The sequence below is a fragment of the Lampetra planeri genome, chromosome 2, assembly GCF_965212315.1.
Source record: "Lampetra planeri chromosome 2, kcLamPlan1.2.h2, whole genome shotgun sequence".
Classification (NCBI taxonomy): Eukaryota; Metazoa; Chordata; class Hyperoartia; order Petromyzontiformes; family Petromyzontidae; genus Lampetra; species Lampetra planeri.
The window spans coordinates 13,448,794-13,476,120 of NC_136108.1; the positions used below are offsets into that span (position 1 = coordinate 13,448,794).

Below are 27,327 nucleotides of genomic sequence, written 5' to 3' on the forward strand. Positions count from 1 at the left end.
CATCTTTTAATATCATCCTAGGTCTCCATCTACTGCTGCCCTGCACCAGCATCCTCCAATGCCCGTGTAATTACATCTTTATTTTTGTCTTCTCAACACATGTCCAAACCATCTAGCCCCTACTAAAGCTCTAACTCCTTCATTCCTCCTCTACCTGAGTAGAGCAGCCACCTTAGCATTGTCATCCATGCCCTTCCAATGCACTCTAATTTCACGAAGCACCTGTGCACGAGGACTTGTATAAATCTTGCTCAGAGTGAATCGGGTGCTCTTTGATGCAGGTGTCATCTGGGAAAGTACTAAAGTGAAAGTCAGGTTCGAGAGAGAGTGGTATTAGAGGTGTGGGACTACTTCTGGCCTCCGAGCTTAACTGTGTTTATTCCTCACTGAGGGTGTGGGTCTTCCAGATTTATATGGCGCTGAATCAACACCTAACCACTTTAAATGTAACGGTGTACTATAAAAGCAGTATACATTGCTTTGTGCGTTTGGGGATGCATAGTTGAAAATGTATATGTTTCTCTTCATTTAATTTTGCATGTATTTTTACTAACCTACATACAGACAATGTGCTGCGTCGTTGCAAGGGGAGTTTGAGATGTGTTTACACTGAGAGCTCCAACAAGTTGCATCGATCTTGCACTGGGCTTATTTCGAAGCGCCGTGTTTGTGTTAAACGTTACAAAGCAATGTTCTTTTTGTTCGGGGGGTGACTGTTGAAAAATAAAATATTAAATGTGAGTCTGCCCGTAAATTAAATATTCTATTATATTTTCCATCATACATAATTGCATTGGCACACTGTATATAAGTAATAACCTTGAATTAAAGTACGCAGCGAACTATAAACAAATTACAGTGATTTAACAAAGTCACACTCTGTCCCAATTGTTTATATCACCCATTTAACAACACTTTTAAAAACATGTGATTCTGTAGGAAGCTGTTGTGGCATATAATTTAATGTCATCGTAAAAAATGATCACGTTCCACTGACCACGATTCTAAACTTTTAACATTGACACAACCCTGACTAATACCACCAATGGGGACTAGGCTCTTAAGAAAGCCGTCTCGGGTGTGGGCCAATCAACTTTAAGGACAGTGCATATTATTATCCTTGTCAGAGTTGCTTCTTTTTGTTTGCTTTATTGACTACTTGTGTTGTGGTCATTGCAAACATGATGCCTTGAATAAAGGTGTCAGTTTTGTACCAGTTAAAAGGGTAAAAACCTACCATTATATTTTGCCACTGGTAAAAGAGATCTCATAGTGTAATACCACCTCAAAAGGAGAAACTTCTCAAGGTACGCGGCTATTCTTCTGGCATGCCCACATTCCTCTACAGAAGTGCTTTTGCACAGATAATCTGCAGTGTGTTTTTTTAAAGTAAACCTGAATCCTTTCGGGGCAATCGGCGACATTCTTGGTTTTGTGTTGCAGTAGTTTTGAATTTTTGAGTGGGCGATCGTATGTGAGAAACTGCCTGCCGCGTATGTACTTATGTGTGTTTAGCAGTTGGTTCCTGCATGCTTTTTGACGAAGGGCTTCAAGGCAGTCTGTGTGTTATGATGGTGCTTTCCTATGCAAAGGTTATGGATTCACGACTGATGTCTGGAATGTGGCAGTGTGTTTATACATTTGGTCAAGCCTGGCCTTCGTGTTTGTTAAAACACCATTTTTCAGGGCAAAACTACGGGAAGAAGAAGAAAATGGAGATTTAAAAACATGTTTGGCAGGTTCATGACAGTTGAAGTTCGGTTTGGGGGGAGGGGAGGATGTGTGTGTGTGCCCTTTTTTGTCTTTTTGTGGTGCTGGCCACCCACCCTCTCGTTTGCCGGTGCCAGCCTTCATAGGCGCTCGCTAAAAGCACTTGCTCCACTCTGCTAAGGCTACAACGGTGGGTCTCTGCCTCTGCACCACACCGCAGTGGAGACTTCTGCCAGCAGCAACAGCAGCCCACGAGATCTCATGCCAGCCAGGCGGCGTGCCCTGCGAGCAGCCTGCTGCGGGAGCAGTGGGGCAGCTGACCCCCGTCTGTGTTGTGTGTAGCGGCCCCTCTTTCACCCCAGGCAACAACAGCGACCTGCCCGTCGCGGCCAATGACGACGCCAACGTCGTCGTCGTCGTCCCGCAAGCAGCCGCGCTGGACGCCGCCGCCTCCGCTGTTGCCACAGAGACGCTCGTGCCGGACTGGTTCCCCCATTCAGTGGCTTCACCCACCAAGCGGATGGCTGCAGACCCAGGTAAGGGAGTACGGCAGGGGGTCCCCAACCCGCGGGGGCCACGGAGTGGTACCTGCCCGTGGCCTGTTAGGAACCGGGGCCGCACAGCAGCAGGAGATGAGAGCAGTGAGTCCGCACGTGCCCGGCCACATTGTTTTATTATTGAGCACTTCCGTCCGCGCCTCTTTCCCGCACTGCGCTCTTGTCTCAGCCACAGTGTTGGTGAGCCCACAAGCTGCTAACCCCTAGTAGCCATAAATGAGTAAAAAACAAACGTCGCTGGAGAGATTCTTTGAAAATGGGGAAAGACCCAATGATGACCCCCCTCCCCTGGTCTGTTAAAAAATTGTCTTCCACGAAACCGGTCCCTGGTGCCAAAATGGTTGGGGACCGCTGGAGTACACGACTCCAGTGCGTGAGTAAAGTTTTTTTTTTGTCCCCCCCACTACAAACCACATGATAGCTGGTGGTGGTTGGGTTGGATCGCATGAATATAAATGTGTCGTTAAACCCACCCCCACGGCGACACAGCCGATTAGTAAGGTTTGTCATGTCAACAAAACATGGCAATTCGTGACTAGTTCAGCACAATGGAGTGTTGGAGAGTTAACCCACGACAATTATAATTCGAGTACTTTCCAACACACCGGCGTGCTGAATTAGTAACGAATTGACGTGTATTGTTTACGTCACAAATCTTAGTAATTGGTCTGTGTCGGGTGGTGGCGGGTTTCATGACACATGTACGCAATCTAACCCAAAAAATCTCTCATGACGGATAATATTGGTCGCAAAAGCTTACTTCGTGTTGAACTCACTGGGCCACTGCGTTGCCTCCCCATTCCTCTGTATTCTTTGTCCGCCGCTCTTCTTTCCACGCATGGCAAAGGTGAAAGGCACCTGAGAGACGAACCATCGGCGCGAGCGTCCCTTTGGTGACAGATACACCTCAAATATATATATCTGAACATTAATTCAGGTGCACACCGCCACCGCTGAAACCCTGTACCCTGCGCAAACATGCCAATGTTGGGCAAACTTTCGCACGTGGTTTGGAACCGTTGGACAAACGTTGGCCCAAAGTTCCATGTTTACTGGGGCGATACCTTGTGCAGGGCGTTTAAATGCCCCCCCCCACCAACCCCTGCCGGAGACCTGCAGTTGATTTTTCACGAGTGCACGTGTCATGCCACCTACAATGTACAATGTTCAGTCTTTGTTCATTTAATTAGATATTTCACACAAGACTAGTATTAGTAAACACGCGTGTAAAAAACAAACACTACATTGACTTTTCTATCTATGTGGCTTTACCGAAAGACCCAAAAGACCCAAAGAATATAAAAAATACTACAGTATATTTGAAACCGGCTTTCAAAAAAATATAATTATGGCTCGGTAATTTTTCTTGCATTCAAGGTGGATTAATAACCTTCCCCGACTTTTACATGAATACAATAATAGCAAAAACATTACAGTTACTCATACAAGCCACTGATTATTCCATTTCTCTGAAGTACCTTACACAGAAATGTTATTCACCACAGTTCCTAGAAATATGAAAAGATCAAAAAATTCTAAATAATTGTGACAAACACTAAAATTAATCCTTCTAAAAGCGAGCACACATGTTCCGAGGTGAGCACAACTACATGTCTTTATTGTTCGCAAGGGCTTTTGTGGATTTGCATGTGCTTTTCTGAACGTGTTATTGTGCACCCTTAACGTCCCTGTAAACATGCCAACGTTGGGAAAACCGTGGCATGTGGTTGGAACCGTCGGGACTGAAGTTGGCCAAACGTTACAAGTTTACCAGGGGTTGTACTCGTCCGTGACTGATTGCCTTAATCTAAGTTGTCTTGTGGTTGTTGTTGTTGTTTGACTTGCATCCCACTGGGATTTTTGCACACAGCATTGGTGTACGGTGCTTTTTCTGCAATATTTAGCTGTTTTTTCTTGGATTTTCTGTTTGCACATAGTCACATAGTCACTTTAAGATGTTTTCTTGTTCATATTTTTTTTGCAGTTGCACCCGATTCAAGAGCCGAATGGCTCACAGGGCTATACCTAATAAATTTACTTGAACTGTGTGTACTCACGACGAGGCGCGTGTGTACGTAACTGCTTTGTCCACATCTGTGCGTCTGTGTGTCTGTGCGCATGTGTCTGTGCGCGTGTGTCCGCGCGTGTGTCCGTCCATGTGTGTGCTTGCGTGTGTCCGCCCGTCCGTGTGTCCGTGGAGTCAGGCTACGAGGAGGCAGCTGCACGCCTCAAGCAGCTTGAGATTGAGAACAGTCCAGCGCGCCCGGCCCGCAACCCACTCGACATTAACGTCAACAACCTGGCGGTACTGCTGTCAACCCTTCCCCACCTCCCAGCCTCCGGCAATAATCTTACCAAACCAGTCGTGCTCCACCAGCCTAATGGAATATGCAAATGTCTTGTCAGAGCATTCGGAAAGTATTGCGTGCCGTTTGTCCTACACATCCCACTGTACCGCTGCGGTATGAGTGGTCTCATACGCGAGTGGATCGAGGACGCGTGTGACGCCAGGTCGCACCGAGTTAAACCATGGCCCGGAGGCACTTGGCCTCCAGTTGAGATCTGAACAGAAAGCATTTTGACCCACAAATACCAGCCACTACTCATTCCATCATTAGCCATCTCGTGCTATCAGGATGTTGTTTTTGCATGGTGGAGAAGTTATGAATGGAAGCCAACTTTAGATCTCTCAGTACATGTGTAGTGACATTGAATTAGTCACTGTGGCGCGTGGCGCTGGGAGATTGGTAGTAAATTGGATTGTGGGTAGCAGCGCATTATACCATGTAGACGTGTGGGTGAGGCACGGAGCCTTCTGGGGGATCCAGAGGGGTGTGGGGCCGAGGGCGGAGCCTGGCCACGCTGGGGAGGATTAAAGGCGAGCTCCGACTCACAGTCGGGGCTGCTGCCATCTGGAGTGGAACTCGTCATGCCGTCGTCATTGCGATCTTCGCCCTATTCAAGCTGTGGGTCTGGCAGCATGTTGGCTGTCCTGACTCAATATGTAGTTATCCCCTATGGCTGTGAAGGCTGGAATAAACAAGAGAGAGTGCCTCCTACTCGTGTCTCTAAATTAGTACACTACACATGTAAATCAAAATTGGAGGGAAAACAAAAACACCTTATGTAACATCAATGATTCATGTTTTTTTTTTCTTGTTAATTAACATAAAGGAAAATACCTGAAAAGTTATTCATTTATAAGTCTTCACCTCTGCTAACTGAGACCTTTACCATGCATTAATTTATGGTGGGCAAAGTAAAATGTTTGTTGTTGCACACTATACATGTACTGAATTGTGCGTGCGAAAATGTATTGCGTTAAATTTATATACAGCACATTGTATGGACTGTAAGCAGTCATTCCCCTGTAGCCACCCCTGGCTCTGCAATGCATTTCAATATTTAAATAGAAACGTTTCTTGAATGAACTTGCAACTCACATTTTCTGACAATTCGCGTGAATTGCAAAGGGGTCATGAATCATAAAATACCAAAGGTAACATATTCATGAATGTATTGCAAAGATTTTGCACCATAGTGGTGTTTGATGGACATGTCTCTGGATTCCCATACAGGTGGATAAGGTGAAGTTAAAAGAAAAGACTTTGAACACCTTCCCAGCAGCCTCGGGCTCTCCCTCTATTCCTCTGTCCAACCTCAACCCAATCTCGTCGGTGACCATTGGTGCCTCAACCAACCAAGGCACCATCCAGGCCGCCTCCTCCGACACTTGGCACGAAGACGGCTCGCGCACGGTGCAGCCCAATCCCTCCAGTCCCATCCCTTCGCACGCCTTCAGCTCTCTGCTCTGTTCGCCGGCGGGAGCCTGGCCTCCCCCTGGCCTCTTCATTGCAAACCCAGGGGCGGGTGCACCCTGCCTCTCTCTGGACCCGTCGCTCAAGAGCAACATCCTGAAAGCGCAGGTGGAGGCCGTGCTGCGTGAGAGTGGCAAGGTGCGGTGGCATGTGACCACGTGGGTTCACAATCTTCACACTTCTTAAGTCTGCAGCAGTGTGCACAATAGACGCAGTGGTGGTGCACACCTGTAAGCCAGAATTTTCTGTCGAACTTAGACGCCATAAAGCAAGGGGATGGGCCTTGCCTATATAATCGACAGTTGACCAGAATTGATTCAGGCAAGCCTGACTCTGCTGATGAGACGGTGTATTTCGAAACCAGTTCAGGGTTTGCTTGTATTGAAACATTGCTGCTGAAAGTCTGCATTCTCATCCATGGCTTGTGTAAGAAATACTTTAGAAAAATGACATGGACTGACAGATATTTTAAGAAGACATTGGTTATTATTTTGTTATTCTGAAGAAGGGATTGCTAGACTGACAAGCCACTTTGTTGAGCTGTCATTGGTGACCAGGTCACTTCTGGAAAATAGCTTAATAGCTCAGTCGGCTTTACCTGATAAGATACAATAGTTTAGTTGTATTCATATGTTTCTACAGTGATTCATTAACCTTTTCTATACTTTGCACTCCTATCGTGTTTTTGTACTCTTTGTTGTTGTAACGTTCTGACCCGCTCCAACTGGACATCTGTCAAAAATACCTTTATAGCTCATCGGATTCCTCCAGTCTAAATAAATATTCTTATTCTGTCTTCTTGTGCCTCGACATACATCTTGAGTGGTATGAGTTGGCCAGTAGATGGCAGTACAGCAAAGGTTGTTGATCTATTCTCATACACGGAGTCGCCAGGTACTACTGACAGATTTAAATTCTTAGGTTTTTTCGGTAAGTCACGTAGGTAAAAAATTAAAATTAATAAAAGTAAAATAAAAATAATATAATAAAATATTTTATTCTATTATATTATTTTATTATATTATTTTATTTTACTTTTATTAATTTGAATTTTTTTCCTACGTGACTTTACCGAAAAAACCTAAGAATATGAATCCTTGCAGTCACGAAAGCTTCAAATCTAGAATTGACTGATTTAACCTCGTGTGTAATAGCCCTCGTTGGGAAAGTGACCAAACATCATGATCACAACTCTCTCGGGGAAAATACAGTTTCATATTCAGCAAAGCTCTTCTCTGTATGACTAAAAGCTTAATTTCTGTGGTATCACAACATAGCTTATACATATGTATCATCGTAATAGCATAAGTGACAATGGTCATGGTTTAGTGCCTGTTTAGTTATTTGTTTATTGCCTTTCAGGTCACGCAGGATGATATGAATATTTCACGTCGGAGCACGCATGACCAAGGGGAAGCGTTCCGGTGAGATGCACACGGGAGGCTACAGAGGGCAGCCACCTCTTGCTTGTCTACACATTTCTGATTCGTTCATTACCCATTCATCACTCGGAGGCACTGTGGAGTTATGGTTAGTACACTGTGTGCGTAATTAATGTATCTATACATTTATACTGTGGGAAAAAAAACTATTGTGATTCATTCCGTTTGAGTGATTGTGCATTTATCAGTGCAGTTTTTTATTCTTGCGTGTGCCGATATGTTCAGGAGCTAAATGCCAATGTCTGCTAGCCACGAGAGGTCTTCAGGAGAGATTTTGTGTAGTCTTTATACTCCTGCATTGCAGGAGCGTAGACTGCAGTGGTTTACTGTTTAGATTGCATGGCCACAGTCGCACTGTGGATTGTCTTTAAATCTCCACAAATCAAGGAGATGTACGCATTCACCTGTTGGTTTTCTGATGCGGTCGATGGCAACAGCATTGTCTTCGAGGAATCTCAAAGCCAGGAAGAGCGATGTTTGGGTCTAGAATTAGGTGTTTATTCTGGATGTCCATGTGCTTCCACTCTGTTTACTAGTGTTCTTCTGGATCATTTATAAATATGACATGCATGCAAGCATATACAGTTTTATACATATCGATATACTTTTGTAACTTCACATGTATCCAGTAATGGCAGAGTTTAAGGTAATTCGTATTGTCCAACTCGAGTTGTCTGCGTGCTCTTTCAGCCGTCTAGGTCCAGCACACAGCAGCCTGCCTGTAACGGGCGCACGAGACACGGAGGAGTCTGGCCACGGCGTTCGAAAGAGCAAATTCCCAAGCCAGCATATCACGTAAGAGTCCCATTTGTTTTCTGTTTCTTTACTCAGTGCAATTCTAAACGACTGAAAATTCGATAGATTATATTGAGGACTAAGTTTGTAAATTAGCCCCACTTTTTATTTATCTAAAAAGGCATTGAAGAGGAAAACATTGAACAAATAAACTGTAGGAATACACCCAATGTGTTCTGCTTGTGGTAAGAATTAATTACGTGTTAAACATTGATGCTCTGTCTGGCATGCCTACAAACAACATGCATTATATTATATTTAAACGAGACAAGCAACTGCCTCCCATCATCCACGTGTGTTAAATGTATTCATTCTTGAGGCTTGCCCTTGTAGAGCTGGGATTTGGATGAGCACCATCTAAATCAGTTTGAGTCTTGTGACTTTGTTTTAATGTGTAAAGTTACATCTCATCACTGCTGCTGTGCTTGAAACTGATACCTGCGGTCTTATTTAAGTTAAAGGAATGGATTACATTGCATGGTGGGGCATCCACGCTGTGCATGACCACATGTTTTTATCGGCTCTGTCTGGGCTCTCCCCTGGCACGTGATCCCAGCGATGAGACCTGTGATGGGACAAGCCAACTGCCTGTCCCCAATGGAGGCAGCGGCTGCATCAACCTGGCAGACCAGCCGATCATCACCAGCACCCCAGCAAAACCGCTGGTACAGAACGTGCCCAAGAATGTGTATTATGAATCTGTTTACTCTCACTGCTGCCTTAAACCGGCTTTCATAATTTATTAACGGCTGGATGAGCTACTGTTTGAGCATGACAGCACAATCCTCTTGCAATCCCGGGAGGGTGAGTTGTCGCAAACCCATAATACCATTTGCATTAATAAAATATGATTTTTGAGAGGTCAATAGTAGTTACCTTATGGAGTGACTGACCCATGCCATATGGAATTCCCACCACTGGTTCATCGACCTATTTGGGAATGAGCACTAACTAATTGCTATTTGAGTGGGGACAACACCGGCGTTTACATCAGTAATTAGAGTTGTAATCCAAAAGAGATAAGAATGGGGGAGGGGGGGGGTGTTGGAGTACATTTGCTTATTCCTAAATTTTCCATCTTCCAGCCCAGCTTCCTAAACCCCAGGCTCCTGGGCTCGGCAGTGGAGACACTCGTGGATGTGAGCGACACTACACCTCTGGTGCGTCTGCAGATACATGTATACGCTTGCCCATGTGCGTGGGTGGTGTGTCCCCTAAGTTATCTCTCGGCATGTTAACGCTTTCCCATTCAGTTTTTGTTCCGTTAAAGTACATGTCATTTGTTCCGATGACATGTACTCTTATCGGTACTGAGGCTCCTTCAAGGCCATGTGGGAGGGCGTGTGGCACAGTTTGGCACCAGCGATCACAGTGTGCGGTCGTGTCGCTACAGTTCTCTGTGGTGAGTACGATGTCTTTAAAAACAATGGCGCTATGCCTCTCTAAATACATTTAGTGCTAACTGCTTGCTGCGTTCCGAGCTTTAGGGGTGAATGGGACCCACCCTGCAACTTGCAGACATCTCAGAATAGGAAAGCGTTAATAGCCGCCACCAATAATCTTGTCGCATGTATCTCGAGGGCGTATTTAACTGTAGATAGGGCAATATATTTCCCTTTTAGAAGAGCGACTTTGTGGTCACAGTACTGTTTGCGTGGCACACTTAAAATTTGATCACGTGAGATTGCAGCCTAAATCTATTGCAAGTGGTAATTGCTTACAAACAAGTTTATTGCTAGTGATCCTAATCAATGATAATGAATGTACAGCAATTAGACCTGATATCGTATTTTTGTTTTCAAGAGTGCATGATTTGAAACTGTAAACCAGGGCCATCAATAAGGGGAAGTGGCAATTTATTGGAACAACGTGGATATTAGTCACATTCAAGTTAAAATTGCTGCTGGAAATTAATACATTTCCATGAGTGTGCATGTGCATAGCCTTATTGTGGGCTGCATCTTCTTGGTGTGTACGCATATATGTTGATTGCAATAGCTGAGTTAACACTCTTGAGCCCTGTGAAGAGTGAGTTATTCATGAGGAAGCAATGCGATTTGGTCTCCTGGTGCTGAAAAAGCATGTGCATGTCTGATTCATCAATGTCCATTTGACAGCATCCAGAGTCCAGATGGTCTGTACACATTGCACACCACGTTCTGTTTGCTATGCAGGCAATGGCAGAGCCAGGATTTTCAGGTAGTGGGGGGCAACCCCTCCAGCAATGAAAAATGATAGGAGTTGTTAGTGAGTAAGGACTTGTCCCTTGCTTTTTATTCAACGCTTGTGCGGCGATGGCGCAGCCATCGATCGAGGGTCGAATTCAAACCGTGTGTGGTCAGCATCGTGCTCGCTGAAGGTGTTTGCCTTCAGGGATATCGTGAACTGTATACGCAACTGCGCACAATTCTGTGAGTCACTTATATCTGCATTGCCGTTACTTATTGTCAATTATGGACTCAGACTATTGTCATATCATCTCATAGAGTCTCTGGCACATAATAATATGCTAAACAGTGGCAGTGGGGGTCGAAAAATGCCGATTTATTACTAATAAACCCCAATGATCCGATCGAAATCCCTGATTTCGATCGGATCATTGGGAGGGCACGTGCACCCATTTAATTTCCGTTAGATAACTTGCTCGTTTATAATTTGTTAATTTTAGTAAAGTACTGTGACTTAAGAGATATATGAACTCTCTCGTGTTAAGTTTGTGCTTGTGACCGCATGTCCCAATTCTTTTACCCACCACCCGTCTTGTGGCTGTAAGAGGAATTCACATGTTTATTTTGCGCAATACAACTTATGAAATCCACAAAATGTTTACCAATTTCCCTGCAGGTCAATAAACAAGGTCACAAGTGTGCATTGTGCAATGAGAGGGAAGACGGTCGTTACTTTGCAGATCCGAGCTCAGAAATTGGGGAGGTGGTGGGGGGGGAAGTAGCAAATTGGGAATGGGAAAAGTGAGAGCGAGTTAGTTACAAGATAAACAGCTCGTGTTTTTCACTTTAATATCAGTGTTTTCATTTTCAGATTCCTGACGTGCCCAGCAACCTCGTGAAATACCTGACTCCTCATGCAACAGTGGGCGCTCCAGTTAAACCACCCAATATATAATTGTTTTGATTGTTTACTTCATATTTATTTGAAAAACATACACAAATCACAGCCTTGTTTTGCTGCTTCAAACGATTAAAAAGTAAAAATATTGACCAAAGCTCACATGACTAAAAAGATTTATAAATGGTTGGATCATTTATCTATATATACTTATTTCTATTAACCCCTCCATTTGTGAAAGCTTGGATAAATGCATCAGGTTCCACTACATCAAATTTCCACTGAATCTAATGCCTTTTCATGGTCTATAAAAAGCTAGGCATTAATGTATTTGAAAGGCATTTGCCCTTCAGAAAATTTGATTTATAGTATGTACGTGGTTAATGGTCAAAAACCTTTCCTAAAAACACTTTTTTTGATTGGTTGAGGGGGTGGGGGTATGAGGTGGATGATCTTAGCCGTGGCTGAGAATCAAACTTACGTAGTTGAGTTCATCGCACTGTATGTAAATCACTTCCCTGTATTTTAACTAAGTACAGTAAAACCTTGGATTGCGAGCATAATTCGTTCCGGAAACGTGTTTGTAATCCAAAGCACTCGTATATCAAAGCACTCGTATATCAGTTGTGATCACGTGACGCTCGGCAGACAAAACGTATACACGTACTACTCGTATTGCAAGACCTCGCTCGTTAATCAAATTCATATTTATTTAAAAAATTTGCTCGTCTTGCAAAATACTCGCAGACCAAGTTACTCGCAATCCAAGGTTTTACTGTATATACATTTCAGAAAATCAATGTCAATAATTCCTTCAATAATGGCAGTAGAGTATATCACGTGAAAATATCAATATAAATTTCCTCTGATCAGGTAATTAAAGTACCCAGGATTTTGAGACATCTCACAAATTTTACTTAGATCTATAATTAGACCCTGGTGCTGAGTGCGCTATTGAACCACCTCAACCTCCCTTTCCAAAGCCTGAAGCTCGCTGCAATTGTGTGTTCATTCAGGTGAAGCGTGCCGAGGATAGTGTGCCGCTGACTGCATGCAAGCCGGGCATGCGGAGCGCCGTGCTGCTCGAGACAAGTTTTGGCCCTGTCACGAGGAGCATCCCGGCGATGCTCGGGAAAGACCCTGTCCATGAACTCCCTCCCAGGTCACCCGCATCACCATGATTATCACCGTTAGTGTCAGTGGCGTTCTCATCACCAACATCGGCAGTACCTTCACAATCATCCCGATCATCATCATTGTAATGATCAACAGCAGCAGCAGCCACCTCATCATCATTATCATCATCACCAGCAGCAGTATATTCATGATGGTCTTCCACATCATCACTGGTTATTAACATCAGCAGCCGCCACATCATCATTGGCATGATCATTATCATACGGCATCATTCATGTCATTACCACCATCGTCACTGACAGCGTGGCCATGCATTTTCCTCAGTGATGCAACGATTTTATTGGTTAAAGTTGATTCTTAAGCTCATGATACACACATTGAATGGTGCATATGAGAACCGATTATGTGCAATGTATACAATGTATATGCTAATGTTGCATGTAGACTAATTGAGTGGACAAAACTGTACAAACAAGATTAAAAAAATTATAGAATAAAAAGGGATTGTCATAACGAGACAAGGGAATAATCAATTATTATATTTAACCACAACACCACATTTTGGCAAGTCTTCAAATCGCAGGTGTTGACCGATATTATCAGTGACATTGTGTTTTAACCGATTGACGTGGCTGGTTACTGCTTTTTGTCGAGGTTTGTGGTTCAAGCTCGACAGCCACCGTCGTTAATGCAGGGGGTGTATCAACCATGAGCCATCTGCTTCACAATGGATGTTAAATATCCAAATTACGTTATTTGAAATAAAGTAGGTCAGGTGTGCTGGCGTCATGGTTACATTTGCTGGATTTTTTAAATTAACTGCTAATTAGTAACATGGGCAAATCACGTAGAACCATTACCCACTACTGGCAGACTACCTGTCTGTGAAACTTAGCACCTTCATGATAGCCTTGTGCTATGATCGTGGCACAAATGCCAAATGTACTAATTATTTATTTTAACTCCTAAAGAGCTGCCCGCTTGTAGTGAAGGCACATCTCCAATTAGCACGGTTGGCTATGTACGGTGTGAAATAAGTTCAGCATACATAATTCTAGATTTGAAGCTTTCGTGACTGCAAGGATTCATATTATTAGGTTTTTTCGGTAAAGTCACGTAGGTAAAACATTAAAATTAATGAAAGTAAAATAAAATAAAATCACGACGTTTCGGAGGCAACACAAGCTTCCGTCTTCAGGTGGAACCGTCACAGCCACGACAGCTGTATCAAGTAAATGAGAGATTACAAGAGCTACAACTCCGTATATATAATGGTTGGAGAGGGGAAGGGCCAAGTACGGCACACTTTTTATTAATATGGTAAGGTGAGGCTTAAGACTAAGAATAGACTGAATAACAAAAGGCTGAGCCTTTGTTATGGAGAGGTACGGTTTGTGACTAAGCCTGGCCTACATAACAATAGTGTGAAAAAAGAAACAACTAAACATGGTAAAACAAGCCTGGCTGTCTATCAATAACCTGTAATAGTTGATTACTCAGTTGGAAAGATGTGATTAACCATGCAAAAAAGATTTAACTACACTTATTTGGACCATCTTATTTGACAGACAACTTTATAGAAACAACCTAAGAATATCAGCATACATACTTGACATATGTGTGGTTTTCACTGCAGGGTCTCTGAAGCCAGCAGTGGCCGGGACAGGCCTGGCTCTACCAGCACGAGGAGGCTGCTGACTACGGAACTGTGACATCGACGAGGCGGCGAAGACACGGACCCTTCACTTGGCGCATTGCTTGACGATAATTATGCCTTCCAAAAAGTGTTAGAAGTCTTTAAAATTAACTGTAAAAAAAGGACACGTTTTCTCCAGTCCTATGGGCGAGTGATAATTGCTTTTTTTTGGTGACGAAAACTGCTTCCACCTGCACAACGTGGATTGCTCTTAATTACCCAAACCTATTGCAATGCTCGGGTAAATTTTACTTGCTCATGGTTCCATGGAAAAGCATTCATTTGTAGATCAAACTGTCCCGATTATTCTCCATTGGTGTCATCGTTTATTCGAACACCATTGTCTCAAGAGTTTTTTGTTTGTTATTCATCACTGCTCAATTGCGGGGCATATGTCGATGTTGCTGTTTGTTTGTGGTGTGTATCACACGAACAGCTGCACCAGGTCTGGGAGACTGAAGAAGTGATAGAGCCTCGTTGTATTGCCCAAGTGTGTATTCATGTTCTTAGGTTTTTTCGGTAAAGTCACGTAGGTAAAAACATTAAAAAGTAAAATAAAATAAAAATCACGACGTTTCGGAGGCAACACAAGCTTCCGTCTTCAGGTGGTACCGTCACAGCCACGACAGCTGTATCATTTACTTGCCTCAGTCCACCTTGACAAATAGCCCTCAAAAGGTCAATCTAAGAATGCCTGACATAATTACAGGTCGTGTTAAATGGTATTTGTGTTAGAAAATGTCATGCAGGTGAAGCTTGTGTTAATCGCCTGTAGTTCGTATTCTCTAAATATATGATTTTTGTTATTTAAGTAACATTCGAACATATAGAAGTATGTACCTGATGTCACTTATAGTGAGTTGCACTTGCAGCTTGTTTCTGACAGCTGCGTTTTGCGACATCTCCAGGTGTTTGGTTATGTGATTTAGCGCCTTATAAATGAAAGTTGTTGTGTTAGCAGAAGATGTGAAGAAGCACAAAACTGATTGAGCGTCATTCTTCGATTGGATTCATTCCTGAACTGAACTGTGGCGAATATGTTTGAAGCAATTTTTTCTCGAGTTCACAATCCTCGTGGCCATTGGCTGTAAATGCAGTAGGTTTTTGGGCTTTTCAGAGAAAGTTACTACCTTTTGAAGATTACTAATTTTAAATTACATGTCCACTTCAATTTTATTCAACTCTAAGTTTGAAACATTTCTAACTCCATTGATTGTATCTTTCCTAACCTGTCTTGTAATATAGTCTTTATAGCACACACATGTTTTTAGTCCAATGCACTTTTAGAAAATGTGATTTTATACGAAAATGTACCCTCGAAAAATCACTTATTTTATAAATGTCAAGTGTTATGTATTTCTAATGCACATTGTACCTATGGCTTGTGTACTATGTTAATCACAAGTTCAGTTTATCTACTGTAAAGCATAATTATTTTTTTTTATATATATATATTGTATCACTAATTTCCACTGTAGTTGCTTTAAAAATGAATTATTAAATATTATGGTTCCAGATAAAGTGGGATTTAATGTTTTTTTCATTTGGCGAAGGAGAATTCGACTCAATTATATGCTCAGGCATTTTTTTAACAGTAGTCAGTCACATAGGCAGAGGAAATACGGCCTTCAGCCTTGAACAAGGGCAGCACAGACAAGTGGGGGAAGGGAGTTCCAGACCATGGAGACAACAGAGGAAACTGAGTGACCTCCCACTGAGAAAAGGTTGACTGGAGGCATTGACAGAAAGCGTTGGTTACTTGACTGGAGAGTGTGTGGAGGGGAGTAGAGTGAGATGAGAGTGGAGAGGGAGGAGAGTTCATGGAGGGGAGTATAGTGAGATGAGAGGAGAGATAGGCAGGGTCCATGCAGAAAAGGAATGCAACCTTGATATTGATACAATATTGCAAAGGTAGCCAGCGGAGGCATTGTGCTATTAGGGTGATTGTGCTTACCTTATGGGTGTGTTCACAGCATTTTGCATCATATAGATTTTGGAAATGAGAAATTTGAGGATACCCTAAAGGAGTTCAAGTTTCACGTTTATTTTTGTTTAAACCAGGTGAGAAATCAAGTGATCAGGATCAGGATTTGCAAGAGTAACCTTGTGAATCAATCTGCCAGTAGGAGGCGATGCGTGCCATATATAATCCTAAATGAGTAATTTGCGGGTAATTTCAAATTTCCAAAATTTGGACCCTGCCACCGGCACAGAGCGCCCTAGTCTTGCAAAGGATGTCAATAGATCCTTAACGTCGACTGTTAGTATGTTGAACTTATTTCGCACTGTATGTAGCCAACTGTGCTAATTTGACTGTGAAGTAGACACCTCCAGCGATGATTGTGGCGCTGGGTTTCGAACTGTGAATCCCTGCAACAAGTGACTAACACGCGACCGCTAAGGCATGGAGTATTTCGGTTCTGCGAGACGTTTTAGCTGAAGGAAGTTAGTAACCATGTAAGATGAGAATGTGTCATGGCAGTATATGAGAGTGGACAGTGAGGTTGGGTTAATGGAGTAAATGGTGATGCAGAAGTGGAATTTTATCATCACAGAATAGATGGATGACATTAAAGCTGAAGATGATTTTGCCAAGTTAAAATATGTTGAGAAGAGCAGAAGGCTGATGATAGAGCTTGTGGGGCACCATAGCACAGGGGATTTATGAATGGGGAAGGCTGCCATTGACTTTTCTGTTTCATGGTATCTACCCAGGTTTATTGGTATTTTTAAGGCAAAAGGGAACTGAAATCCAAGTTTGATGAATATACGATGCAATATATGTGTAAAATTCACTGAAAATAGCAGTGTAGCTTTCAACTTTATATTAAACCCACAAATTGATTTAGTACGACTGTTCGAGAATGGGATTCAGTTCATATAGTTGTGAAAACATAGAAGTGTTTAAATGATACATTTTAATTAATTTCAGGAAGCAGTGAAATAGCACGTCGGATTAACATGTTTTTGGTAACAGTGTTTATGAAATGTTATTCACATGTTTTTAACCGAGCGTACAGCGGAAATTATTTTTTAAATCACTTGTATAAAATTGATCAATTACAATAAAAAAATCACGTCAGAATCGCTGATTAATGGTGCTCTATTAAAAAGCGTGGTATTAAATCATGGTAATTAAAATCAAAATCATAATCCCCCCTCAAAAGCCATTGTCAGATTCCCTCTGTTCCCGAGAGAATTCATCGAGGCCGAAGCCTCCCAATGCACCATCGTCGTCCCCGACGTCATCCCAAACGACATCGTGCTGCTTGAGGGAACGTGAGCATCCCATCCAGACGGCCGCCGTATCCCTCGGGTAGCCGGGTTTCGTGCGCCGCGAATGCGAATCGATGCGCCAGTAGCGCCCGTCCTTGAAGAAGAAGGAATGGCCATTGCGCCAGGTGAGCGCAGCGTCGGGGGACGAGGGCACGCCGTGCCACGTGGTTGCCATCTTCCTTGGGTACCCGGGCACGGCTCGCTCTTGAAATTCGTCCCAGCGCCAGTACTCGCCGCCCTGCAGGACATGCACAACATCATCGCCATGGTTTTTGTGCAGTGCACAATCCATGATGCATCACGTCTCCAAAGTGTTGTTATTATTTTGATTATGCTCATTTCCCCACGAAATCCTCACCGAATTGCAAGACACTTTTTGCATTTGGGGACGATATCGCTATGCGCAATCCAAATTGAATAATAATGCAGGTACATTTTTCAGCACTGGGATGTTTGGCCAGTACCAGTTAGATTGTGTTTTAGCTAAGGCAAGGTAACAGAACACAGAGGAACCCCATGTAGAACAGGGGGAGAACACAGACTTTACACAGAAAGGCACCAGAATCTTGCATTAAGGCACAATCATTAGCACTGCGCCACCCTGCCACCTTAATGTATGGCCTTGAATACACAAACACTGGCTGTGGTAAGCACTCATGTAACAAAACATCTAATGTATACACGGCTAGCATGAATTGTAAATTTAGCGTTAATTCATACACAAAGGCCTAAGCCTGAGAAAGTCCAGACAGCAGTTTAATTATGTGAAATAGCATGGCCTTGTTTCTTCCCAGGCATGCCTCACAGACCTTAAACACGTAAATCCTGCCCCGAAAGATGAGGGCTGCATCGACATTGCTGGGAAGCCCAGTGCTGGACATCAACTTGGGATATCCAGGATCACTTGCAAAACCACGGTATCGCCAAAACTTGTTCCCTGCGTTGGGGAGAGACAAATCAATGTAACCAAAAATTATCAAATATTCACAGGCAGCCTGAACATAAGGGAAAGATGACTGTCATAGTTGTGCTTCTAGACAGTTTCTCACATATATTAACACATAGTAGTTTAACAAGCTAATATATTGAGCGTATATGATCTGCAGTGTATTTAATGCAGAGAGAGGCTATAGCAATGTTGAAGACTAGGCATGAGTCAATAGACAATATTAGAAGAAAACATTTTAATTTTGAGTGAGTTGTTTGGCTTATGCGCACTGTGAGAAGGTATTTACACACACCTACATGGACCAAGAGCAAAAGGAGGATAAATAAATGTACTGATAACATGAAATAATGGAGTCGTCTCAATGGAAAAAAAAATGCTTCAGACGATGATGGGAGACCAGGAAAACATGGAGATCTATGGCCACCAACGTCTTACCAAGTGACGGGACGGTCGAGTGAATATGAACTTTATTTTTCAAACATTTTAACACGTAGGCTTTCGCGACCAATATTATTCATAATATAGGGTTTTGGGTCAGATCGCGTTATTTATGTGTCGTAACCCTCCACCACCCGACACGGCCAAACAGTAAAACATGTGTCACGTTTTCAAAGGACAAAATAATTCACTTCTTTAGCCCACCGGTGTGCTGAAGAGAGGATCAACAGCATTTTAAATTTGAGTAGCACGACGTTTCGCTGATAATTACAATCAGCTTCATCGGGCAAGAATGGTGAAGCTCTCCTGTTGCTTCCGTTCTTAAATAGAGCAGCCTCAGGGTGACGTCATCGTTACATTTTTTCAAACATGATGGCGACGATGGTTCAATGCAAACCTGCAAAGAAGAAGGTGCGCCCGGTGCGCTTGGAGTGCGCGGCGGCGCTGAGTCCGGCGGGGAGGCCTGGCCACTGGCTGCTGGTCGCAACTGGGTAGCCCTGTTGCACGCCCGTGTCTGTCACGACCCAGCAGTATGCACCGCTGAACGCGTACGTCCTCTCATCCGGTCCTGTGCCAACGCAACCATGAGTGTTTTTTTAATTGGCATCAGAGGTCGCATACGGGTTTTGATTCCTTACCCGTACCCATACCCGGCCGCACCAGGGTCGCAAATGGGTACCCGTACCCGTACCCAGCCGTGTACGGGTACCCGTTCCCTACCCATACCCGTACCCTACCCGAAATGAGTGACAAACGGCTACTCACCAGTGACTCACGGCCTACCCATACCCGTACCAGGCCGCACCAGGGTCGCAAACGGCTACCCGTACCCAGCCGGGTACGGGTAGCCGGGTATCGGGTAGGGTACGGGTATCGGGTACCCGGTTGCGACCTCTGATTGGCATGCATGCGCTTCAGGTTATAGATAACGATCGACTCGGTGCCTCTCTGGGGAAAGCGAGACGATGTCTCTTGTCTGAGCTCCACAGTCACTTGTTTCACCATCTGGAATAACCATGGATATTAAACCTTTACAATGGCCTGTGGTCTCGTGACATTTAAAGGATTTGCATGTGTAGGATTTGCATGTAACTTTTCGTATATGTTTTACAGATAGAGTCAACTGTCAGAAAAGCTGTCATGGGTGTCTCCTCTTGCAGAAGCTTGAGCGGGTGGAATCGTGAGCCCAAGGGTGTGAAAGCAGCATAGGTGTCCTCCGAGGTAAACCTTTAAAGAGTGTTGTGGGCCATGTGATGTCTACACTCCATATGGATCTGCACCCATAATGCCCTACACCTGTCTCACCATCGATGCACGCTGTGGCTTTGGACTCGAACCTTATTGAGCAGGTTGGCAACTTCATATGTCTTGGGGTTATCCAAGACTCAGAATTGTCTTTCAAATGTCATCTGAAGTTGAAATCATAAAACGCTGATTTACATAAGAAAGTTCATTATTCTCTCATACCCATATTGCCTGTACATCTCATACAACTCCATCTTTGTATCTTGCCTACAACTTTCTCTTTTGCTATATCTCAGTCTCATCTCATTGCCACTTTTGTCTACATTTCTCTCATCTCACTCCATCTCGGTCTCTTGGCTATATCGTGATGTCATCTCACTCGGGGTTTAGAATTGAAAGGGGGCCCCCCCTCAAATAAATTCTACTCGTGGGCCCCCAATGGGCCAGCACCACTGCTGCACATACCCATGGTGATAGCGTCCAGCTGAGCAGTGCATGGGTCCGGGATGTCATGGGGAATCGGGCTTCTTGTAGGAGCTGGCTCCTTATCATTATCATAATCGCCACCATCCAACACTGATGTGCTGCGACCTGACCGATGAACATGTAAACACACATATACCGAAACCCAGATTAGCCTTGTCAGGACATCTTATCACATGGGCCACACCTGGTTCGTTGGCAACAGAAGGCTGTATTTTCACAATCTCTCTGCAACAAGTAAGCTTGCAGCAATGCTGGTGACTTGCTAAGAACCGATTTCATTCAAGATAGGATTCTACAAATGAGCAGTACACACGCAGTAGTTTTGCTAAACGAGGTTTACAACTCTTCCCTTCCTCTTTCATTTAATATACATCCAGTTGATTATCATGTCATAATCAACTCGATGTGAGAGTAATTAAAGACACGAGCTACATATCAATTTGCACATAGATTTGTGAAAATGCGCCCTTAGTGTCAAGTTATACACCAGGAATCACCACCACCACCACCACAACCACCACCTAAGAGAATAAGCATTGCACGATGGTCCGGTTTGGAACTATCTCACAATGCTATTCCCACCTCACACCTTCTGACCGCTCGGCTCCCTCGTCCGCCCTCCTTCCGTGTGGCATCCACTGTGCGCTCGAGCGCGGCAGCGGTGCGCGCTGCGCTACCCGGCGCGTAGCGGTGCCGGGGCGCTTGCCGAGTCGTGTACCGTAGAGGCTCTGTATGCCCGCGATGTCGTCCGCGTGCAGACGGAAATTGGGTCTGTATCCCATATAGAAGGGCGCCATGAGGGCCGCCTGCTCCTTGGAGTGCCCGAGGCCGAGCAGGTGGCCGAACTCGTGCGCCGCCACGATGTGCAGGTTCACTCCCTGCGCGGTGCCCTCGCTCCACTGCTCGTCCTCGTCAAAGTGTGCGCGGCCGTCCTCAGGGAAGTACGCGTGCGCAAGCACACGGCCTAGGCAGCAGAAGAGGAGGGGGGGGGGCGGTGGTTAGGGGTACATGGAGTGAGAACACGGTTTTAGGGGTGACATGGCTTTAGTGGTAGCACATTCGATGCTTTGTTGGAGCGGTTCACGGTTCGAATCCAGCGGTAGCCCGAAATCATTAAGGTGCGTGTATTAAAGATAACAATATACCGTGCAATCTGCTTTGCAAGAGTAGGTTATTGCGTGCCGCTGGCGCTAGGGTTCGAATTTTAAATATTTGAAAAAATATATGCTGATATTAGAGGCAACCAGGAATGGAACTCAGTTGGCTGGATTCGCTCCGACACACACACACAGTAAGCCGAAAAGACCAAAGAGGCAAATGCTATACAAGAAGTATCTGTTAAGTCCAGTATGGCCAGCACCATGCCTGATTAGCTTTGTGTTCTGAGTGAAAGTTTTTAGATACTCCATCAGGTCATCATGTATGAGTGAGCTATCCTATGTGAGGTTCACCACAGGGACAGACCACACTTGCCACTGATGTGTGTCGTGGGCCGGATTGGAACCCACGTTGCAGGGAGTGTGGCTCAATGCATGAACCGCTGTTCCACAACTCTGATGCTTGTATATAAGTTACACGCATGGCCATAGCCATTACCTTGCCAATGGTATTTAACAATTATGTGAAAGGAAATTATGCTGTACTTTTCATCATGTCATCAGGCAGATCGGTTTTTGTAAAAATATTCTTCATCAATCATATTTAACCTTCCTTTCAATGATTAGCTCTGGGTGCCTTTTAAGCAGACAGCAGTGAATTGGAGAGATTTAAATTAGCAGGAGGAATAAATGGATACGGGGCTGTGTGTTTAAGAGCGTGACAGGGAGGTGAGTAATGAAAAGCTGATTATGCTAGTGGCCAATGCTGAGTGAATCCAAGGGCTGGTGACTCATGTGTTAGACATATCGACTTGAATAAGGGCCTGCGTAAAAGCACTGCCTGCCTCGCCGTTGGCAAATGAACACAGGGCAACGTTGGAATTATTTTGTTTTGCTACAGAATTACTCGCTTTCTTCCAAATGCACTCCGCTGCTTATGAGCAGATAAACATCAAGATACTGACGGAAATGTAACATTGTTTCCTTTTTGAGGACATTTTGGGGAGTATGTAGTTGACATTTTGAACAAAGAAAAGCTCTAAAATACGTAGAATGAGAACTGACTTCATGGTATACTGCTTTTTTGAAGTGGCGAAGAAACGTCGTGACTTATAACGGAGAATTGGGTTTAGCAGAGGATTATAATGCAAATGCCTCTTGTGTGCCCAGAATACCACGTTGTGAATTATTATACATGATGCAAATGATACAACCTTTACGAAACTGTTGCAACCATGATGCAACCATGAGCGGAACATCGGGAGGAAATTTCAAAATTCAAAACCTTGATGCCTTATAAAGGGGACATGATATTGGTAATGTCATCCTCACGACGACACAGTCACGGTGACTGGGAAAGTCACTGACCACAGCTGTGTTCTGAGCGCAGTTGATAAGCAGCCCTTTGCACCAGTGGCACCCAAGTATGTGAAAATGTTGCTCACTGCCAAACAAAACGCGGTGTAGGTGTAAGGTAGTTAAAGATAACGTTTATACCGAGTAATACAAACAGTTGGTCAACACTCGTCTCCTTTGGAGGCCATGGGCTAGTAATGGAAATGCCACATTCTCATGGTAGGGGCTTGTGCATTCATAGACTGATCACCGTTAACTGATCACAAATAGTTTATTTATTGATTTCACAGTGTAAGAATTACGGTAATGTTTGTCCATTAAAATACTGTGAAAATCGTTCACTTAACCTTTGCACCCACAAGAGGCGCTACCATTCACCACATTGTAAAAAAATACACTAAATCAAATTATGACTCGAAGTCACGACAATTCATCAAACTACTGGGGGTGGGTAGGGGAGGGGGTTGTTAGGTGAGTCATTTCACTGCTAATGCATGCACACATAAAGTGTAGCCATGAATGTGTCCAGAGTATCAACCATTTTCAGTTCAATGCTTAATGAAGGCCTTTCTATTTTGACACCACAACCCACAGTCATTTCCGGCTACAATTATCTCCCTCCAAAACGTGCACTTCTTTCATCACTCCATCGCCTTCTTGGTCACCCCTAGTTTGGCTACTGTCTATGTTGGCGTATATGCTATCAATAAGTCTAATTCGTCATAGTCTTAGTAATAAATAATGCATCTTTTTTTTTATTCAAGCATTTCTCTTCCTATGTTTTTATGTCCATTATTGTTCTTCCATGAAAGCATTTCCAATTCCCCATGGCAAACTCAAACGTAACATTTTTATCCTGTGTCTGTTACATGTTATTATTTGCCCTATGCATGGATCGATGATATCCAACTTCAGAGAAAGCAATTGTATTCTTCATGAATTCAATGTTCCAAACGTACTTCATCTGGAAATGGACCTCATATTTCTTCCACCACTCTGGCTGAGCTCTATACTCAGGAGCTGTCCAAGATTCACCGAGTCCAAATGTATTCCCAGAAAAACAAAAGATTTGGATTATTTGTCATTCAAGACGTTAAAATGTGATCATGGATATTTTGAAATACTGTGTGACATTCACAATCCTGAATGTAATTGTTCATGCAGTATGAAGGATTTCATACCAATGTCGTCAGAAAACCCGGGACGTTTAAAATGTGTCTGTTTTTAGTCGCATCTCTGTTGTGCCAGCCCTGATTTCTAAGTGTGCGATACAGGCTTGCTGGTGGCCTCAGACAACGACATACAAACGCCCCAGTTATTTTGTGCAAATCATAAACAGTTCCATTACCGTACTGCTATAATGTATTACAAAAAGTTTTTCTGGCTGGCTGGCTGCCTGGCGAGTGGGCGGGAAAGCATGTGGCGGTGTTGACATCACCATATGTTCTCTACCCTACCTACAAGTCGTTTATATATTCAGTTTAACCCGTCCGCCTTCGCGACCAATATTATTCATAATAAAGGTTTTATGGGGTTGATCGCGTAAATGTGTCGTTAATCCAACTTCACGTGGCCTTAAAGTGCATCCAGCCGGGCACAGGCCGAATGACGGGGTTATTGGTATTGGTGGGGGTCATGAGAAGGGGCCGTGGCTCATGCTCACCCGGCCCATCGAAGGGCGCAAAGTCTCCGTGGTCCAAGCGGCTGAACTTGATGTGGATGTCGGCACTGTGCAAGTTCGGGGTCTCGTAGAACCGTAACGGAGTCACCCGGCTCCAGTCGCGGAAGGCGCGCGCGATTATCTTCTTCACCTCGTTCCCCTTCAGGTCCGGCGTCAGGTTCAGGAAGTAGTACGCGAGGGTCGTCTTTCGCCACCGGCCCCCTGAGACGAAACAAGAGGCGGTTGGTTGTCATTGTTATGATCACCACCACCATCATCATTGTCAGCGTGATCACCACCACCATCATCATTATTGTCATCGTGATGATCACCACCATCATCATCATTGGCAGCGTGATTATCACCACCACCATCATCATCATCATTGTCAGCGTGATTATCACCACCACCATCATTGTCAGCGTGATTATCACCACCATCATCATCATTGTCATCGTGATGATCACCACCATCATCATTGTCATCGTGATGATCACCACCATCATCATCATTGTCATCGTGATGTTCACCACCATCATCATCGTCAGCGTGATTATCACCACCATCATCATCATTGTCATCGTGATGATCACCACCATCATCATCATTGTCATTGTGATTATCACCACCATCATCATAATTGTCATCGTGATGATCACCACCACCACCATCGTCATCATTGTTACCGGTGGCCACGTCCTCGTTGTCGTGCTCATCATTGGCATCGCACCGCTGAAAGCAGCAGCCTTTTGTTCCACTCTCGTTGCACGAACGTAACGAGAAGTACATAAGCATTCCGCCAAAATCGTTAATCGTCATTACAGTAGTTAATCAGGTGCGATATCACAACGTTGTGCCGTACATTGTTCAATCATACACTTTTGCAACCAAAATGCAAGTCTGCGTGTCTGGTATACCACTATGCGTGTAACCGGATGACCTCTTCCTCCGGCTCACATCCCCATTCCACGCGAACGTGATGTCCCTGGGCGTGTCTCCCACCCCGCAGCGTGGCTGTGCCATCTTCGCCACGGTGTCCTCGTCCAGCAGGCCGGTTTCCCTGAGTCCTGCCATTTGCTGGAACTCACTGCGTGCAGGGCGACACGTCGAGGGCACAAGAGGCGAAAAAAAATACACTCGGCAGCAGGACGCCACTGCCCGCCACACGAACTGTTGATTCCCTGCTTTGGCAGTGGAGTACAATAAACAATTAAACACACATTTGTCAATAACACGGCCATCAAAGGGAAAATATATCACGCGTGACGTTTCAGTGAATGCCCATTCTTCATAGCGCAAGTGATTTATTCATTGTCTACCACTCTGTTAGCGCCTGGCCTTGCCCACGCCTGGTGGCTGAGGCACATGAGCTGTGCATGCCCACCTTTGCATCCAAATGCTGTCAGGAAATTGATTAATCGTGCATTCTTCACCGATCTCTAGCGGCCACGTCTGCTGTTTAGGGATGATGCATAGCCCACGCTGGGTCTCTGATTTGCAGCTCTGTGTATGGCAATTATGGCCATGCTCACTGTGTCATAGTTACTTCATAATGGAGATCATACATCACTTCCAGAGGTATGGACATTTAAGGCACTTGAAAAAAGACACGGCTCAAATACTGTATTCAAAAACCCACTCAGATTGGTCAGCAACTACCCTGACGACCTTTTGCAGGTCACTCTGCAGCCAGCATATAGTAAAAAATTATCTTCCGATTTTAGAGTTGTGCATATAACTACAGACAAAAATACCACAGTACCTGATTGCTTTCTCCATTTCATTCTCGACTCTGATTCTTCCGTTCGATATGTAACCAAATTTCTGCAAGTATTCCTAAAATTCACACGCACATATAATATAGCAGCAACACACGCATACAAACAAATCAATGTCATAATTATTTTTTTTACCCTTCTATCTGACCACAATACCTGCAGCCATAATGCAAAAAAACAGTGCACATTATCAGAGTTATGTTTTTTGTTTGCATTATGACTGCAGGTATTGTGGTCTATGTAAACATGACTCCTTGTAAAAAAAAGGTGTCAGTTTTGTTGCCAGATAGAAGGGTAAAAAAAACAATTATCATATTTTTACTGGCAAATGAGGTTCCAATGGTGTAAATCAATGTCAATTAAAAGTTGAAATATGTGGCGCATTCGTGTAATGGTGCAGGATGGGTGGCACCTACCATGGCCTGCTTGGCATCCGGGGTGCTGCTCGGAAGATCCTGAGACAACACGTTGATGATTACGCACGTGGCCATGCAGGCCAGAGCCCACATGCGAAGTGCTGCTTGGGACAACCCCAGCATCGTGCTTGCGATATAGGCTCAACTCGACGCTTGGCAGGCGCTCGCTTATTCGAGCATGTGCCCTTTTATATTACCGCGCGCTCCCAGCCACCCACCGCATCACACGTGACCCCCCCCCCCCCTGGTAATCCTCAAAAACACCGCAGGCACATCGGCAGTTGGGCAACTGGAAATGACTCAGTTCCACATGTAACTGGTGGTTTATTATTACTGCAAGTTTGTTTTTATTATTTGTTGTTATTGTGCTCGGACAATTTATCCTCATATTTGACATTCTGACCC

General features: G+C 44.2%; 2 protein-coding genes across 2 annotated transcripts in view; one reads left to right on the forward strand and one right to left on the reverse strand.

Annotated features, from left to right (window-relative positions):
- Positions 1-15,742, forward strand: part of LOC144728474 (band 4.1-like protein 5) — a 44,168-nt gene extending 28,426 nt beyond the window's left edge. Inside the window, exons 16-25 of the mRNA XM_078607959.1 lie at positions 2,053-2,246; positions 4,472-4,572; positions 5,846-6,223; positions 7,448-7,509; positions 8,218-8,322; positions 8,879-8,987; positions 9,408-9,482; positions 11,362-11,412; positions 12,405-12,550; positions 14,162-15,742. Coding sequence (XP_078464085.1) covers positions 2,053-2,246; positions 4,472-4,572; positions 5,846-6,223; positions 7,448-7,509; positions 8,218-8,322; positions 8,879-8,987; positions 9,408-9,482; positions 11,362-11,412; positions 12,405-12,550; positions 14,162-14,237 — 1,297 coding nt within the window. The 3' untranslated portion in view covers positions 14,238-15,742. The remainder of the gene's footprint in view (positions 1-2,052; positions 2,247-4,471; positions 4,573-5,845; positions 6,224-7,447; positions 7,510-8,217; positions 8,323-8,878; positions 8,988-9,407; positions 9,483-11,361; positions 11,413-12,404; positions 12,551-14,161) is intronic.
- Positions 15,743-17,120: 1,378 nt separating this feature from the next.
- On the reverse strand, positions 17,121-27,117 carry LOC144728479 (matrix metalloproteinase-19-like). Its single transcript, XM_078607973.1, is given in 10 exon segments — positions 17,121-17,461; positions 17,463-17,735; positions 18,307-18,434; positions 19,282-19,452; positions 20,595-20,720; positions 21,334-21,579; positions 24,732-24,950; positions 25,646-25,815; positions 26,491-26,564; positions 26,923-27,117. Coding segments are annotated over 10 exon segments (1,623 nt in total). The 5' UTR covers positions 27,046-27,117; the 3' UTR covers positions 17,121-17,368.
- Positions 27,118-27,327: the final 210 nt, after the last annotated feature.